We start from the raw sequence: 18901 nt of genomic DNA, 5'->3' as shown, positions 1-18901 counted from the left end.
TCTGTGCATACTACGAGTTCAGCTGCTTGTTGTACAATTGTAGCTGGATCCATCAGTAAACAACTCGAGGTCATCATATAGGTCTGGGCGAGGTTTGGTGCCAAATTGCAAGACTTCAAGGCATTCATGCTCTGGAACGTCTTCTTTTCTTTGTAGTTCAGGTATCAACGTGGCAGGTTTCAATAAGGCGAGCCTTGGGTCCATGAGGAGGTTGATCTCATATCTGGACTGGCAGATGGGGTTCAGGTGTCAGCTTCTTCCACTGTACTCCACTGGTCTGTGCCACTTTTTGGCACAGCACACCTGAGGCTGGTTGTGCAAACACAGTAATGCAAGCTGGAGTTTTTAATTGCTTGAATTATTTCACAAGTCCATTTTTAAAAAGCAATAAATAGCTGTATTCTTCTTCTGGCTTCTAATTTCAAAGGATACTGACGCAGGGACACAGGGGTACTTTTAGGCTTCTGTTGTAGTTGCATTTAGTGCTCAGGCTCAGGGCTCAAAGCATTTCAAATGTTCTATTAGGCCAAAGGAAATTTGGGCCTGCAATAAGAATATCCTTGCCCAAAAGAGCCACTGGGCAATTTTCAGAACATAATATTCAAAACACACACAAAAATACAGCAATTCAGGATTTCCAATTTTCGTCAGCAGAGGGCGCAAGATTGTCCATTCACTAACTTTTTCAAGGCAGGGCTTCACCCCCCTTTTTCCTTCTGGTCAAAAACCATGCCACGTACACTAACCTTCAAACACTTTCCTGTTTCACCTCTTCTCTTCAAATACTTTACACTTTACCACATCTTTTTCAAAACAACATTTCTATAAGTCTTTCAAACCAACTTTCTCAGTCTCATTTTCGTTCTACATTAGCACATCTTTCTCTCTCTCTCTCTCTCTCTCTTTTTTTTCCTCTCCACTTTATACATTTTCCTCTGATCTTTCTCTCCTCTTGGCAAAACGGTTGACCAAACGTCTGCACTATTTGTGCTTACAAGGACTTGAGTTTTAACTCAGGCAGTGAATCTTCAAAGCTATGGAAGACATTTCTTCCGTGAAAGTGGGGTTCTACATTTTCTAATTATCTGAGGTTTATGAAAGACAAAATACACAAGGTACTACTTTCACTGAAAACAAAACATTCTTTCTGCTTATCTCTAGCTGCTAAGCACAGAAGAAGAAGCAAACTTTTGCAAAAGGGGATCCGTAGGAGGGAAACAAAAGCTTCAAATTTCTTTCACTTGGGCCGGGTGGAAACACAAACTGACAATTCTTTTTCTTCTACTTTTAACACAAACATTAACTTTTCTGTAATTCACATTCCAACACTCAAGGATCCTTTGAGAGGTACATTTCTTAACTACATTTCTATGTTTGCAAATTGATTCTGATGACACAGCTGAAATTAACTTTGGATCAAAAGATCCACAAGGGGGCAATCTAACATAAAAACACGTTCACAAAACATTTTTTTAAACTCATTCATACACCGTTTCAATTTCAATTTCAGTTTCAATGAAAGCTTTCCCAAAGACAACAACCAATGGGCTTGGGGACTCTTTTCCAATACAGATTATAAGCTTCCCATTTCTGAGGTCTACAGAGTTATCACCCACTCCCTCATTTCCCTGTCACTTGGGGTCCATGGGGGGGCTTTTTACTCACCAAATAGCCATCTCCCGTCTTCGCCCTTTCTTATCACGTCTGATTGCAATTTGTTGTTGCCTGTTCCCTTCCATCTGTCGGGGTGGAGTCGGTTTTGTAACCTTGACTCGAATGGTCCCGTCAATTCGGTCTCCATGTCTGCACAGTGCACGATTCAACCTACTAGAGGCAAGAGAAATCTCTTGGCGATCGCTCCCTCAATCTAGGCCTTCGTTCCACTGGCAGGCACAGATCCGACTCTGGGTTACATCCGAGTCAGGCGCCATTTGTTAGATCAAGGTTCTTTCACCCAGGGACGAAATCCAAACAGCCCCTAAGCAAGACTCCACCATTCCAGCGACAGAGGGTTCGAAAGCGCTTTATTGATTAGTAATCAAGGTCTGGTCTCTTCAAAGGGAGCAATCAGACAAAGACATTGGGAATTCAGCACAGCATTTGAAGCCTGCAAGGGGCAGGGCCCAGTAGCAGCATAAACCAATCAGAACATAACACTGGGGCATAGCTAATTATGCTAAACAATTCTCTCTGTTCTATAAACAATACCTTTGGCCTTACAGTAAGTTACAAAAAGTTAACTTTGACACAGGAGGACTGGAGCCGGAGCTCTTGTTTATATTAGATAAGACAGATGCAAGGATGCACACAAGGAGATATTTTCGCATACATGACATTCTGACATTTTGCCTGCAATATGATGGCTACTTTACAGTTTCCTGTTAAAAATGGAGAGACTTCTGCTAACACATCCTTCTTAAATTATAGTGCCCAGAACTGGATACGGTGCATCAGGTGAAGTTGGACTAATGGAGAAAGAAGTGGAAATATTAAATCTGAGGTTAGGGTGTGGCCCTGATGTACTGTTTCGCATACTCAAAGATATCCCTTTTTGGTAAGTGACCAACAGTCTTTTCTCTTGTGCGGGAAAACAGTACATCAGGTTGGACATCCCAAAGCTTGACCCTTTAGGGCAGGATCCAAAAGAGTAGTAGCTGCTTCATGGCTGGGAAGACATGCCATCCACAGGCCGCCACCGCAGAGGCACAGAAGCCGAGCTCGCAATGTTTAGCAAAGGTGCTACGCCGGGCTGGGCAAAGCTGGCCGTAGGCCCGGGACAGACGGGAAATGTAGGCCCCATGTCAAACTGCTCATGAAGTCCTTTTTTTATCAGTTCTAAACACGTATGACCTCGAATGATTTATGAAAAAGCTAACGGAAGCGCTTTTATGCAAGAGGTATATAAGCCACGACTTCTTCACACTCCGAAATGCTTCACGTGCTTTTCTTTGGGCAAATTCATCATCGGCAACAGAAAAATCAAGCCACTTTGCCCAGGGGGACTCGGAGTAGCCCCCCTCCAAATCACAGCCCCCCTGCCAACTCTGCCCCCGTCTGCCCAGCTCCGGTGCTACGGTTTGAACAGGGAGCTGCGCTACGAATCTCAGGCAGCGGAAGATCAAGGGGGGAAAGCTGCTGAGGTCATTGGCTGCTCTTGTGGGATGGGCAAAGACATTGGTGGCTTAAGAGCACTCAAGGCAGGCGTAGACTAGGCAAAGACAAGCCTTTAGCCGTCTCCTCCGAGCGGCATTGGAAACCTTCTGTCTCAAAGCCGCAGGACGGAATGACCCCCAACAGGGCATTTGTCTGACAAAGAGGTGTGGCTCTGCCTCTATAAACCTTCAGGACTCTCCTGACATCAAGGGGATGCCGTGCCATTTCTGAGGGGAGCACAGGGGAATTTGCTCCGGCTGAAAATCAAGGGAACAAGGAAGAAAAACAGGACACCGCGCACTCCCTGCAGACGCGCCTCGGAAAGAAGCAAAGGGTGTCAAAAACAGGAAAGCGAAGCCCGACCAGCAATGCAACCAATAACCTCAGGAGGTCGTGGGCTCTCCCACACTGGAGGCCCTTCAAGAGGCAGCTTGTCAGGGATGCTTCAAGGAGGATTCCTGCACTGCGCAGGGGGTTGGATTCCATGGCCTTGAAGGCCCCTTCCAACTCTGCTGTTCTATGATTCTATGAAACACCGGAACATCCCTGATGGCTTTTGTTGTGTCCCTTCCCCTATTTCCACGACATATTTGGGATGGGGATCGGTGTGTTTCACCACCGAGTGTCTTTCTTCTGGTTTTTTGAATACAAGCATAGCTCTGCGCTGGAGCGCATGTTCCTTCCCAGAAACACAGCAGAGGTAGAGGCGCCCATGTGTTGCTGCGTGTCTGCGCTCGTGCGCATGGCTCCTGAGTCATTAAAAACATTCGCATTTGCCCCGTAGCCAGCTGTGACGCGGCAGTGCGCAATGCTGAGGAGAGCACATCTAAACGTCACCTGCCTAGCCCCGCCCACTCCTACCCCTACACATGTGGGGGTGGCCTAATGTCGCACACGGGCTCACGCAACAACGCTCCTGTACTTGCAGTAACCAACAGTGGCGTGTGCCCCGTGAGTGGCGGCCGTGGAGGCGGGAACCTTCAGGAGCATCCCTCTTCCGTACTGAGAGGGCTGCAGGGGGAGATTAGCCCAGGGTCATTCACACACCCCACTGAAGCCCGTCTTCCTTCCTCTCCGTGCCCCCGCGTGGCCTTCTCTAAAGTGTCCAAGGATACACTGAGCATGGCGGGGGTGGGGCCACTAACTGCCCTTAGTGAGAAATGCACTGACTCACGCTGAGCTTTCAAAGCCTTGGAATAGGACAGAGATGCAGCTGATTCTGGACACCTGCTGAAATCCCCTTTTCAATACAACTGTTAAAGATACAGGAGCCCGGTCCTCCTTTCCATAGTGTCACCCTAACTACTTCCCAGCGCGACCACTAGCCCTTCTGTGGCAGCACCTGATGGACCTACGATGCTTGGGATCCAGAGGCCTGATTGTACTGGCGCTTGGGCCGGCTGGGTTCCCGCTGGCGGGGCTGTGCCTGTCCGTCTCCCATGCCCAGTGCGCACGGATGCTTCCTTGCGGAAGGAACAGCAAAAGCACATGAGAGCCAGAGCTCCTTTGTCCACCACCATAATCTCACTTCCACCCTGAGAGGGACCCTCAAGCCATCCGCCACCAGGGGTTCGAGATCTGCAGGAATAAATTCAGAAAAAGAACAGTGCATAGTTAAACTCTGGAACTCACTACCACAAGAAATAGGGATGGCTACCAGCTTGGATGGCATTAAAGGGTTTTTTTTGGGGGGGGGGGTCAATTGCTGGAGGGGAAGGCTATCCATGGCTGCTAGTCCTGACAGCAATGTGCCACCTCCAATATCCGAGGCAGGAAGCCAGTATACACCAGTTCCTGGGAGGGTGCTGTTGCACCCTGTCCTGCTTGTTCATCCTTGGCCGGTGGCTGGTTTGCCAAGGTGTGAAGGGAGTGCTGGACTAGATGGACCCTTGGTCTGATTCAACAGGGCTCTTCTTACGATGTTAGAAAAGGGCAAGGTCACCCAGATTGGGAGAACGGCCCAGGAGATTTGCCCACCCAGGATCTCTTGCGGAGGACATAGAATCATAGAGTTGGAAGGGCCCTACAAGGCCATCGAGTCCAACCCCCTGCTCAATGCAGGAATCAATGTACATGGGGTTCCCTGGTAGTCACCCTTCCAGAAACTGACCAGGCCTAGACCCGCTTAGCTTCATCAAGGTCGCAGCATCCCATGCCATCACACCTTGTCAGCCCCAACCTGGAGGAATTCAGTGGGTGAATGTGCATGTGCAGACTGCCTGCCTTTGAGAAAGGAATAAAACCGCTAAACACACCTGCCTAGAAATGGGGGCACGTTCTTCCAGGCACTGGATGACTTGCTCCGAGCAGATCTGAGCCCCAAGGATGCTCTCGGAAGAGAAGGAATTGGGGGCACACAAATCCCTCCCTCCCTCTGACCATCTTCACCTCCACTGCTCCAAGGGAATTCTCTTGCTCTGTTTCCCAGCCCTGTCCCAGCACAGCCTGCCCCACAGCAATTCCACAGGTTCCCCCTTTGCAAGGAAAAGATTCAAGCTGTGCTGGGGCTGCAGGCACAGGTGTGCTCTGGCCTCCAGGTGCAAAGAGCATTCTCCGTGAACTTCTGCCCCAAGGAGACATAGGCCACAGCTAGACCTAAGGTTTATCCTGGGATCATCCAGGGTTCGCCCCTGCCTGAGCACTGGATCTCCTGTGTGTCACCTTGGTGAACAGGTTTGACCCCAGGACAATCCAGGGATAAACCTTAGGTCTAGCTATGGCCTTAGACTCTGCAGCATTTTAAATCATGCAGAGTAAATGTGCATACACCTGTTTGTTCTGTGAATTTCTTTATTCACAAACACCTGATTAAACTCTGAAAAGAGCCAGATGCTGAAACCATGCAACGTACAGCCTGCCCAGCCCTCCAGGTCCACAACGGACGAGAACTCCGAGTTGTCGCCACAACGTGTCGGGATGAATCACCGCGGCCTTTTAGGGATGGAGCACCAGAGATCTTGGGAGTCACCGACATTCTCCAGACGTCACTTCAGAGCTGGGTTCCGCGTGCCCCTCTTCTGACTTGGGCCTTTTCTTTCTCTGGGTTTCTTCAAATGGGGAAAGTGCATTTCTGGGTGCATTTCTCAAAAGGGTGCATTTTTCCTTCATTGTATATAACATGAAAATGGGAGTCTTCAAGAGAGGGCATTAAAAACAGAGTGCCTTTCTTCAAGTGCACGTTTCCCAAACACAAGTTCGGGACTTTGCTGGCATTTTCGGAGAACACGTGCTCCCCTTCATGCTTGGCTTCAGGGGCTGGAACAGGGCATTTTCGAGTGATTTGCAAACTTCCACCAAATTCTCCTACGTCTCAGCTCCTTTTCCAATGTGAAATCCGGTGGATTCATCCACCTCTTTCAAACCCGGAGACTCTCCTCCCTATCCCAGGAGACCCTCCCTGCTCGAGTCCTGAAGGCCAGTTCACAGGTGCTGGCTTCGAGGTCCCAGTTCGCCAGCTCAGTTGGGCCTGGCCCATGGCACTGTCACAATGGCCGCCTTCTAGCTTCCATGATGACGGAGAGTTCCAAAAGACGCTGCAGGAGACCGTTGGCCTGGCGCGGAATCTCCACGTTCATAGCAAACAAGGATGGCGTGGAGGAAACAAGCATGGCCGGTAAGGAGGGGCCCATGCCCAGTGAGGGTGGAGGGAGGAGGCCAGAGCGAGGAGAGGGGGGAGATCAGGGACTGGAGGGGTGGTCCCTGGGTTTGGAGGGCTGAGGGGAACAGGAGGAGGACAGGGCCAGGGGGGAGGACGCCCCCTTGCTAAGAGTGCCCCTTGCTGAGGCCCTCCAGGCCAAAGTCTGCCCCCCTCCCTAAGGCAGGCGGGAGGGTGGGGTGCAGGGGACGGCTGGGGCCCTCCAATTAATGTCACACCTTTCTCTTTCTCGTCCTAGGAGCCAATGGATACGACTCCCCCACCCTCCCTCCGTCCTTCCCTCATCCTACCTGCCACCTTCTTCCCTCCCTGGTCTTCCCCCCCTCAGGTAAGGAAATGTTGACCCTGCCTCCGCTCTTCCTGGACAGGCAGGGCCTTAAGGGGTGCGGGATTGAGGGCTGCAGAGGTCACCTGCTGCCCTCCTATTAACTGCATTTTTCTTTTTCGTCCTAGGTCCCCATGGATACCTCCCCTGCGCCCTCCCTCCGACCTTCCCTAATCCGACCCGCCACCTTTGTCCTTTCGTCTTCCCCCCCTCAGGTAAGGAAGAATTCAACCTGGCTCAGCTCTGCCTCGACAGGCAGGGCTGGAGCTCCGTAGGCCATGTGGGGCTGTGGGGGGTACAGGGATCGTCTGGGTCCCTGTCATTAACTGTACATTTCTCTCCTTGTCATCCTAGGAACCGATGGACACGAGTCCAGCCCCCTCCTTTCCTCTCCCTGCCTTTGCTGCCCCCATCGTCCCGGTAAGTAAAGGTTTGGCCTCTCTCAGCCCTCCGCCCTTCACAGGCAGGGCTGCACCCCTCCTTGAGGGAGGTGGGACGGTGGGGCACAGAGAAATTCCAGTGCTCTGCCACTAATGCCCCCTTTTCTCTGCTTTTCCCCCTAGGAGCCAATGGTCTTCTGAAGGCTAGAAGGTAAGGAGCACCTTCATTGACGCTGCTTTTAAATTATATATTGTTTTAACTTGGATCATGGTTTACGAGGCTCAGAAGACGTATGTTTCCAAATAGACGGTTATTGGGGGACGGCCCTGGGAGTCGGGTTCTTGCCCCTGAAGAGTCCCCAAGCAGGACAGGGCGGCCTCTAGCCGGCCTCTATGGGAAACGGGGTGGACCCTCGGCCTGATCCAGCAGGGCCCTGTTTAGATGCGAAGGAAGGGTGGCGTCTCCTGCCTTGTGCCGTGAGAAAACAGTCCGTGATACAAAAGGAAGCTGACCTAGGACTTTTATAAAAGACCTAGGACTTTTATTCCATAAATACTTTCTAGCTCTGCACCAGTTGTTGGCATGGGGCTGTCTGGGGCAGCCGTGACTCCGTGCTAACAACAGGGGCAGAGGGGTGGGAATGGGGGGGGGGGGCGTGTATTGACTCCAGCATGGTGGTCCAAAATGCAAAACAGCCTTTTAAAAGGAACATCCTGCAATTCTCCGTCTCTGCCCTAGGAACCTAAAGCCGACAGATCCTGCAGTACCTTTGAGCCAACCTCCCCCAACCTGGCGGTGCTCCTGTTGTGTTGGACTACAACTCCTACCATCCCCAATTGGCTGTGCTGGCTGGGGATAATAGGAGTTGTAGTCCAACACATTGGGTGGGCATTGGGATTGGAGAAGTCTGCCTGAGGCCGAAGTACTGATTTGTTCAACTTCCCGGCTGGCATAGGAAGAAGAAGAAGAAAACGGCAGCGCTGTTGCCACCCCTCCCATAACTCCAGCCTGTCAGGTTCCTTAACGATCTCTTCCAGCCACAACCTTGTCCTGAAACACCTGGCTGGAGCGGATCCCGAACTGGTGCTGCTCAACTTTAAGTATGAAGAGTTGCAGGTAAGACAGAATGCTGAACTCTTGCAGGCAGTGGAGGCTGGTGACTCCGATGTCAGTGGGGCAGTGAATCCACTTGGGTTTCAATCCAAATTAGGCAGTACTCTAAAGTTGGCGAAGGATAGCTTCTTAGAGTTCTGACTGAAACCCAGAGCGGATTCACTGCCCCACTGACATCGGAGCCACCAGCCTCCACTGCGTGCATCCACTGTAACCCATTTTACGGCCATGCCACGCAAAGCTTGACACCATTAGAAACTGCCAGTAGAAACTGTGTGAATGGCGTTAAGCAAACAAGTGGGACCTGGCACAAAATGTTGCACTCCCCTTCATAGAATCATAGAATAGTAGAGTTGGAAGGGGCCTAAGGCCATCGCGTCCAACCCCCTGCTCAGTGCAGGAATCCACCCTAAAGCATCCCTGACAGATAGTTGTCCAGCTGCCTCTTGAAGGCCTCTAGTATGGGAGAGCCTTCAAGATGTTCTGTTCTATTTCTTACCCTTCTTTTCTTTGGAGTACATGACATGACGCTGAAATCCTGCCTCCTTACCGTGGCTTTCTGCTTCCAGGTTCTTTGCAGGATTACAATCGGCTCAATTACTTGGGCAGACATGTGCTTTGAATTGAGTATGACTTCCTTTCTCAATTCAGTTCCATAGGTTTCATTTTACAGTCACTAGATGGTGCTGTGATTATAGCACAACACCGTTATTACACACTGCCCATATATTGGATTAACGTCCCTTATCGGTTAATGCTGATCTTTTGAAAGCAGGAGAAAGTCAGAAAGTGCAGGTCATACTTTGGAAGTTGATGATGTCGTCTAAAGGACCGGCAAACTTCCATGAGTGACGAATCATGAACATGCAATGAAAGCCTTGTGAAGAAATGCTTTGTCTCACTTCCCCTTTCACCGTGCTGTGGCCACTGGGCATGCGGACTACGCAGTGGGATATTTGTGGCCGGTGGGGCGGGGGATGGCTGCCCCCTTGGAGGTTTTCTCCTTACCTTTTTTTGTCCGATTGCAAAGATTGAGGTTCCCCCAAGCCTTCCTCTTGTGTGCAGCCAGTGATGTTTTACCTACATTAGAATGAATTCCAGTGGAGGCTGGTGGCTCCGATGTCAGTGGGGCTGCGAATCCACTTCGGGTTTCGTTCAGAACCCTTCAGAACTCTAAATGAGCTATCCAAGATGCAGAAGATATCCAAAGGTGGGACTCTTGCCTGTCTAAACATGCGTAGGATTAAACCCTAAAAGTTGCCGTATAAATTAGGCCAAAGGGGGAGAATTCTACATGATTTTTTTCTTCTAAGAAGAAAAAAGGGGCTTTTCTTCTGGAGTCCACCTCCAAAATTTCAGCCTTGCTCGGGTCTCAGGCAGAGCTGGCTGCGCAGCACCTAGCATGCCCTGAGGCCAGGCCAGGCCGGCTTGCCGCAGTTTGTAGCCACGTGCCAAGGATCCGTGGTGAGCCCCGGCGCCTGCATTTATTTTGCAGAGAATTCCATTGGCTGAAATGTCCCGGGAAGAGATCAACCGGCTGGTGAAAGAGTTGGGGTTCTACCGGAAGGAGACGCGCGACTCACCTGTTCCGGAAGAGTTCCAGCTTGCCCCCGCGAAGCCTCTGCCTGCCTCAGAAGAATCCCAGAGAGAACAGGCGGCAGAGAGGAAAGGGGCGAAGGGCAGCGAACTGTAAATCTGGGTGCCTTTGAAAACTGCAGGGGTTGTGTGTGTCGGCAAGGCGTGAGAGACTGCTGGCGTTCGGAACTTGCAGCCTCTTAAGACTTCCAGCAAGGCATCCTCTCCATCAGGGGTGGGCACCTTGTGGGCCTCCAGATGTTTTGGCCTACAACTCCCATCAGCCCTGGAAAGTATAACCAAGGATGAGGGATCATGGAAGTTCTAGGCCAAAAACATCTGGAATTGTCCATCCTGATCCAGCTGCTTCCAAGTATCTCTTCACAACAATGAGGGACAGAAACTTGCTTTAAAAACAAAAGCGGTGGATTCTTTAGTCTCTGCCACATTCTTCGGCTACTCTGCTCTCCAGGAGCAAACACACAGCCCTGCAAATGCCGCAGCAGGTCTGAAAGCTCTTGGTGCCGAGTGTGGACAGATGAACGCGCGCATGGCAGGATCTACAGAACCTGCCTCCTTTTTTTAAAAAAAAAAATGGTTTTCTGTCCCTCACTGACGAACAGGCATAGTTCAAAGCACCCAGACGATGCATGCTAGAAGTCTCCAGAGGCCAGGAGGTTTGCAGTGGTTCACGTGGAACACTTTAGCTCTTCAGCCCCCAAACTACCACCAGAAAAAGGTTATGCAAGATAACAGAACCAGTAAGATAGGCAAAATCAGAGAAATCAGGTACATTGGCATTATTTATACAGATTCCAGAATCCAATTTTTACCGTTCCAGGAGCTGGATTTTACTTCTTTTTTAAGCGGACTCCACGCAGCCCCAACACAAGGCGGGTTTTCGAGGGAATAGGCATAACAAAAAGTCTGGAAGAAGCTGCACCTGAGTTCTGGCTCATGGTAAGCACTTCTTGTGTGGCAAAGCCATGTCCCAGCCCCACTTCTGTCCAGGGATTACTCTGTGGCTGGCCGGCCGGCCGGCCGGTTTACTGAGCTTCAGTAGCTCACCGCTCATTAGCAGAGGCCTCCCGGCTAGCACTCTGGCTTTCTCCAGCCGCCGCTCATGCCCTGTGCCCAGAACAAGCCGTCGTATTTTCCCTGCAGCAGCACCCCGCCTGCATGGGACAGGATGAAGCCCTCTGCTGAAAGCTCTCGGTGCCGAGGGTGGATAGGTAACGTCCCATCAGGCTTGGGGAGCACGGCATGCTGGGAAACATGTTCAGGTCCCCAAATCCTCATCAACTGTGCATTAAACAATAAAATTGCCTTTATCCATTGTCTGCTGTTACCTTTCTACAGTTCGGGTGCTTAAGATCGTGAGTTGTTGGGCCTTGCTGTAGAGCAGCCTTCCCCAACCTGGTGCCCTCCAGGTGTGTTGGGATGCTGCAATGCCCATCTTTCCCCACCAGCATGGCCAATGCTTCTATTGGCTGGGAATGATGGGGCTTGCAGTTCAACACATCTAGGGGGAGGGGGGATGGCACTATCCCGTTCTCTTCCAGGTATAATTCCAGGTGCTGGTTACCATCTACAAAGCCCTAATTGGCGTTAGTCCAACATGTACCCTGTCGTGACTTCTAACGAAATCTGCCCAGGATGCCCTCGTAATAACCAGAAAGGGGTTATTATTCCTTGTCCGTAACGGAATTCCTTTCCTTGCAACCTTGCCAAAATTAGGCTCTGAGCTGGTTGACGAATTCCTGATCCGTCCAGGCTGCAGAACTCAGGATGAAGTTAAGAAACCAGAGCAAAATGAACGCAACATCTTTGCATGCAGGTTTAATCCATAGCAGCTCCAGTTTAAAGGATAGGGAAGCCCGCCCGCCCGCCCCCGCCAAAACCCTGGGGGCTGCTGCCATCCAGAGTAGGCAATACTGGGCCAGATGAGCAACCTCTGATCTGGTCTAAAGCTGCTTCTTTTGTCATTCTGTTCCGCAGGAAGGAGGGGGTGGAGCTCTTTGCTACCTGCCCCAATAGCCCTTGGGCTAAGATGGGCAATATATCTGAATAAGTTCTAGGTAGTAGCCATATTAGTTTAGTGCACCAAAAAGCAAAGTCTTCTAACACCTTAAAGACGAACACATTTATTTTGGCATCAGCTTTCATGGACTATGAAAGTGCATTGGAGTATTATTGAGTCCCAAGTTTTTTATACAGTATGTATTGGGGGGGGGGGAATTCAAGACCGGGGGAGGGGGAAATGTGACAAACACATTGCAGTGGTTCCCAAACTTTTTCAGGTCACCGCCCCCTTGGTTCCACAAACTCATGCCCAGTGCCCCCCTACCCTACCCTATAAAAATCATTATTCAGAATAGTGGTTTTCGACGACCCACTAAGGAAGATAATAACAATAAAATTCAAAACAGTAACAATTAATTGAATATTTATTCAAAATCTAATTACATTTTTTAGTTTATTTATTCAATTGAACATAATTGATGAACTTTATCCAGTGATATCATCTTTTCAAAGTCTGATAGTCATTAAGCAAGGATATTAGATACCACATTTAGTAACTAGGGTAGAATACCTCACTATTCTGTAAATTCTTAATGTGATGGATGGGCTTGATGAAGTGATACATGAGTCTTAAATCACCACGTTTAGTAATCTGGAGTCGATTTCTTTGTTTGGAAAGAAGTAGGCAGACCACACTAAAACCACGTTCCACCAAATATGAGGTTGGAAATGCAACCAGGAGCTTCTGAACCACTCTCCATAGTGCAGGATAGCGATCAGAAATGTCCTTCTGTAACCAAAACTCCTGGTACGATTTCTTAAACTTTGGCTTCAGCTCAATGTCATTTTGTAGCTCAATTAGTTCTTCCTCCACTACTCCAACTTCCTCAATATCTGAAAATGGATTTATCACCCAGTCTGGAATTTCCATCATAAGAAGATCCTTGAATCGCTCAGACATATCTTCATGCAGCATATTTAAATGGTCACAATAAACTTGCAGATCGTCATCTTGTATCCCGCCTTTCTGTTCTAGCTCAGACAAGCTTGGAAATTGGTATAGCTCACGACGGCCTATATTGCGCTTGAATAGAGTTAACTTTGCAATAAATGTAGATACGACGGATTTGGCCTTAATAAGATTGGTGTCATTTCCTTGCAACTGCACATTCATTGCATTGAACTCTGCAAATAGTTCAGACAAATAAGCAATGTCATGCCTGATTTCTTTGAGGTCATTACTGAGCAAAGCATTCGTGCCTTCAAAAAACTCCACAACAGTGTCAAAAAGGTTGTAAAAGCGTTTCAAACAGTTTCCTTTTGATAGCCAACGAACTTCAGTATGAAGCACCAAACGTTCAAAGTCTTCATCATTCTCAGCACAGAGCACCCGGAATAGTCGATCATTGAGAGCCTGGGCTTTAATTTTATTCACTGCAGTAATGACAGTGTGTAATGAATTGTGTAGGCGACCACTGAGGTTTTTTGCAACCAGATGTTGGCGATGAATGACACAGTGAATAGTAAAGATATTTGGCACTGATTTTTTCAAGTAAAGATATTTGGCACTGATTTTTTCAAGTAAAGATTTTTCAAGTAAAGATTTCAAGTAAATATTTTTTCAAGTAAAGATATTGGGCACTGATTTTTTCAAGGAAGCAACACACCCACGGTAGCGACCAGTCATTGATGGTGCTCCATCAGTTGCACAAGCAAGTATGTGATTAAGTGGAATTTCCTTTTCGTTGAAGAACTCCTCAACCACACGAAATATTGACTCCCCTTTAGTATCGGTTTTTAGTTGCCTTGCAAATAACAACTCTTGAGCCAAACTCCCGTCTTTTATAAAACGCACATAAGCGAGAAGCAAAGATTCATTGCCTGGTAAAGTTGACTCGTCCAGCTGTAATGCAAATTCTGTTGTCCTTAGTGTGCTGCACAGTGTATCTTCCACATTCTCAGCCATTTCATCGATGGGTCTTTGCACTGAATCGTTGCTGAGAGGAATCGTTTTCATTATATCATGTGGTGACTTATGCAAAACAGTACTCAGAACCTCACTAACTGCTGGTAGGATGAGTTCTTCACCAATTGTATGCGGCTTTCCTGACTTAGCAATCAACAAGGAGATGTTGTATGATGCACGCAAACCATCAGTTTGTTGTTGTGAAGCATTGTGAATCATGTTTAACAGTGTTGGCCGCTTTTGAAATTTGTCACGAAGTGATTGAAAAAAAGTTACGTTCTTATCTGCCTAGTCAGGATGTGCGTTCTTTAAATGTCCTTGCAGTCTGGAAGGCTCCATTGCCTCATTAGAAAACACCTTTTCGCAGAACAGGCACGTGGGCAGCTGCTGGTTTGTTGGTGCTGGTATCAATCCATACTTAAGATATCCCAAGCTATATTGTCTACATTTCTTTTTTGATTTTCCTGCTTCTGTCATTTTTATTCTAATCTAAAACAAAGAATTTAATCATTAAATATGATTGGAATAATGTCAAAATAAGTGCATAGGCTTAATTAAAATCACCAAAGTGTCAATAAAATGGGCAGAGCAGCTGAATTTCCTGCTCTTTCCTGCTCGGTCCCTGGGTTTTAGGTAGGGTGACCATATTTTGGAAACCAAAAAGGAGGACAACATAGCCACCCCCAAGGAGGCACCCCCACCAACATGTCCAGCCCCCAAAGCTCACCAAGGTGCCCACACAAACATAGCCTTGGTCACAGGTCTGATTTCATAGCACACAATTCAGACAAACCTGTTCTACATAACATCTTAATACCCATACTGAATTATCCATACAAATCCAATATACTCCAGAAAGCTTGGGCCAGCTTAATTGTTTGAGAGGTGGCATCCCAAAAATGGAACACCTACTCTAAAAGCACTACAGCTCCCAGGGGGATTAGAATACAGAATGCTGCAGACCTATCTATAATGTCATCAGGCAGCATTTGAATTCACTTTCAAGATCAGCTTTGCAGCCTTAAGAGCTATATTTATTTTATTTATAGTTTGTTTGTTTATTGTACTGATGCCCCATCTTTATCCCAGGGAGCTCAAGGCAACAGCTTTGAGGTTAACTGAAATGGGACAGAGGAGAACCACAACAACCCTGTGATGTAGGTTAGGCTGAGACATAGTCACTGCCCCAATGAGCTTTATGGCTGAGATGGAGGTTTGAACCTGGGTTCCTCCAGTCCTAGTTTGATACTCTAACCTAGACTCCACACTGTTTCTGTCTTTTGAGATGCTGCAAGCGAATTTCTGTGCTTGTGTGATGCAGTCACCAAATACACTTGACCCTTTTATTAAGAGCCATTTCCCCTGTTTTAAGTCCATTATAGTAGGACATCTGCTGTATCTGGTATTTACACCTCAAACTGCTCCTAGAAAAGTTGTAGTGTGAGATATGCTCTCACAACAGCAAATAGGTGGTTTAGAACAGAGAGTACAAAATTAAAGAAGGCAGTAGTTGATAAGTTAATGACAACCAATGAGTGCTGAGGGGACACAACTACAATGAGGTGCAATATACTGACTAATATTAACAACCGGGGTGGTAGAAATCTCAATAAATGGGGTTTTGTGAGAGATGTTGGACTCCATCTCCCATCATTCTCAGCCACATAACCATTGGCTGGGCTGTCTGGGCATGATGGGAGTTTCATAGCTTCATCCCACGTACCTGCTTCCCTCGGATTATCCCCGTAGTGCTAAGCTTTTGCCATTGTTGTTGTTTTTGCTACCGGGTGACAACAATCCTTTGCATAACAGGAAGTGCGTTTAAGGGGGGAAATGTAAAAAAAAAAAAAAAATCAAAAAAATCAACGGATAACCCAATCCAATTCAAATTTGGTATGCTTAAAGCTCTCCCTAATATCTATTACTGTGCCAATTTTGGTGTCTTTGTCTTTAAAGCTTACGCAGATGTAAGCATTTCTTTAAAATCCTGCTCCTGCACCCCAGCAGCAGCTCGGAACATACGCTCAAAAAGTAGGGGCTAAATTAGGGTGACCATATGAAAAGGAGGACAGGGCTCCTGTACCTTTAACAGTTGCATTGAAAAGGGAATTTCAGCAGGTGTCATTTTTATGCATGCAGCCCCTGGTGAACTTTCCTCTTCATCACAACAGTTAAAGCTGTTATTTATTTTCTACAATACTTAAACATACAGCATTACAATAAAAAGAAAACAACATACTACATAAATGTTGAGTAAATATTGAATACATAATATCATATCTAATAACATAATCAAACTTAACATATAAGTGCACCCCCCACCAAGGGATCTCATTCCTGATTCCAAAATCTCATACTTTCTTCTGCTGGCAGTTTCCCACTTCCCTTAGAAAACACAAAAATTAGGAACTGTTTCCAAATTCCTTCAAAATCATTTGTTTTAGCTATACCTCTTCTCCATTTAATATTACAAGTCAATTTATCATTTATAGCTATGTCCCATACTTCTTTATACCATTCTTCAATAGAATATTCCCCTTGAATCTTCCAGTTCCTAGCTACAATCAATCTTGCTGCCGTCAGCAAATTCATTATTAATTCCTTAATTTCTTTTTTACATTTTAAATCTTCAAATAGTGACAGTAATGCAACTTTTGGTGTTCGTTCTATCTTCATTCCCACAATTTCTTCAATCTCCAAAAACACCATCTTCCACAATTTTTGTACATATTTGCATTCCCACCACATATGTAAATACGTTCCTTTCCCCCCACATCCTCTCCAACAATTTGCTGAATGCTGATTATTTATCTTATTCAATCTAACCGGGGTTAGGTACCACCTCCATATAATTTTAAAATAATTCTCTTTTATTCTTACTGACATACTGCAGGAGTCCTGCCCACTTTTGTATCTGGTCACTAGTATAGCTCCTGCAGCTTTAAATGTTGTGATGAAAAGGGAATTTCACCAGGTTCTCCATATATAACAATGACACCTGCTGAAATTCCCTTTTCTATGCAACTGTTAAAAAGACAGGAGCCCTGGCCTTCATTTCATATGGTCACCCTAGCTAAATACGGCAAATCTTTTGGCTTTATAGCACAATTAAGGCAGGATGCACGGGAGTCCTTCACAATTAAAGCAGATTATAAGGTGGAAAACTTCTGAGTCCTTTGCATGCAATTCGCAGTGACTGCACAGTATAACGCTGGTGTGATAAAGCTTTCAGTCCAATTCATCTGGAGGGATACGAGCATTGGGGAGGAAGGTTGCCTTAAAGCCTAGTGGATTCATGGCAGCCTGGGGTTTTTAAAAAGGGCCATCAGCATCCGAGACGGGCCTGGATGGCAGACAGGGATGTGCCACTGAACATGGGCCTTTAAGCAGAATAGTCAGTTGGCCTCCCACCCCTAGCAACGGCTGGAGACAATTTTGCCCCTGAATCAAATCACAACAGTCACATCAGAGCTGGTCCTAGGAAAAGCACTGCCCTGGTGAGGTGTCCTTTGGTGCTCCTCCTAACCCCCCAACCCCATGGCCAGCTTTGCAGGGTTGCCAAGAAGGTTTATGGGGTCTGCTACAGGTGTGATGTCAGGGCCCCTGCTGCTGCCACCCCCTACAACAGCCTTCCTCAACCTGGGGCGCTCCAGATGTGTTGGAGTGCATCTCCCAGAATGCCCCAGCAGCTGGCTGGGGCATTCTGGGAGATGCAGTCCAACACATCTGGAGCGCCCCAGGTTGAGGAAGGCTGCCCTACATCTTGGGCATACGTGCATATCCCAAAGTCCAAAAGGTCTAAAGGTGAAACCAAGTCTGTGAAATTACGTTTTGTGGGTTATTCTGGCATGCAATCCAAATCTTGGCGTTTTTCCCTAAGTCATGGGAAGGTGGTTGTTTCTAGGTCTGCTACTTTTCAGGAGGCAGGTTGGGACAGGATTCAAGGTTCCCAAGTTCTGTTAGAAACTGTGAACAACCAGGAGAAAACAGTAACTCAGGGGTTAACTTCTCAGAGCCCTCACATCTCTGAGAAGAGTGTTTCCACTCCCAAAAGTGGAAGGGAGGAGGGAAATGAAAGGGAGGAAGAAATTTCCAGTGTACCTCGTCGTTCACAAAGAAAAACAAAGGAATTCCACCTTTAAAGTATTCAGATGAATTCAGTGTATGTTGTGTGAAGTCTGAACCTGAGAGTTACAGTGACGTGTTGAAATTGTCTGAACAAGAGCAAGAAAAGTGTTTTCAGGCAGCGAAAACTGAAAGGGGGTGTTTTCAAACACACGTGTCTGTATGCAAAGGGGCAAGCAAAAGAGTACATGATTGTGGAGCTAGTGGTTCGTCTACTGGTGGCAGGGAGTTCCCAAGACCACATTCAAGAAAACTCAGCCCAAAGCTGCAGGAAGGGTTGAAACTGAAGTCTCTGGGGAAAGTTAGGTGTTACCTTGGTGTAGAGGTAGAAAAGTTTCCAAAGGAAATTACCTAAAAAGCCAGAAGCAGAAAGTTTTAAAATTGCTGAAAGTTTGCAAGTTGGAAGATTGCAAAGTAGTTCAACGCCCCAAAGCACAAAGTTTTTCAACAGTGCTTGGAAGAAGAAGAAAAGAAAAGCTTACATATAAATAAGTCTCTGGGAAATGTAACACACAGAGAAATGTACACAATGTTGGGATTGTTGTAAACATGTAAAGTTGATTTCTTACAGGTGAAATGTAATGAA

At 47.2% G+C, this 18901-nt stretch overlaps 1 protein-coding gene across 1 annotated transcript; it reads left to right on the top strand.

Moving 5' to 3' along the window:
• Positions 1 to 8558: 8558 nt before the first annotated feature.
• Positions 8559 to 10697, top strand: LOC134410673 (selenoprotein M-like; the record flags this gene model as incomplete). The annotated part of the gene is made up of 2 exons (XM_063144076.1): positions 8559 to 8630; positions 10123 to 10697. Coding segments are annotated over 2 exons (270 nt in total), but the record flags the coding sequence as incomplete, so codon positions are not given.
• Between the last annotated feature and the right edge of the window lie 8204 nt (positions 10698 to 18901).

Source organism: Elgaria multicarinata, chromosome 18 (genome assembly GCF_023053635.1).
Source record: "Elgaria multicarinata webbii isolate HBS135686 ecotype San Diego chromosome 18, rElgMul1.1.pri, whole genome shotgun sequence".
Taxonomy (NCBI): Eukaryota; Metazoa; Chordata; class Lepidosauria; order Squamata; family Anguidae; genus Elgaria; species Elgaria multicarinata.
This window is presented reverse-complemented; position numbering and strand designations above follow the sequence as displayed.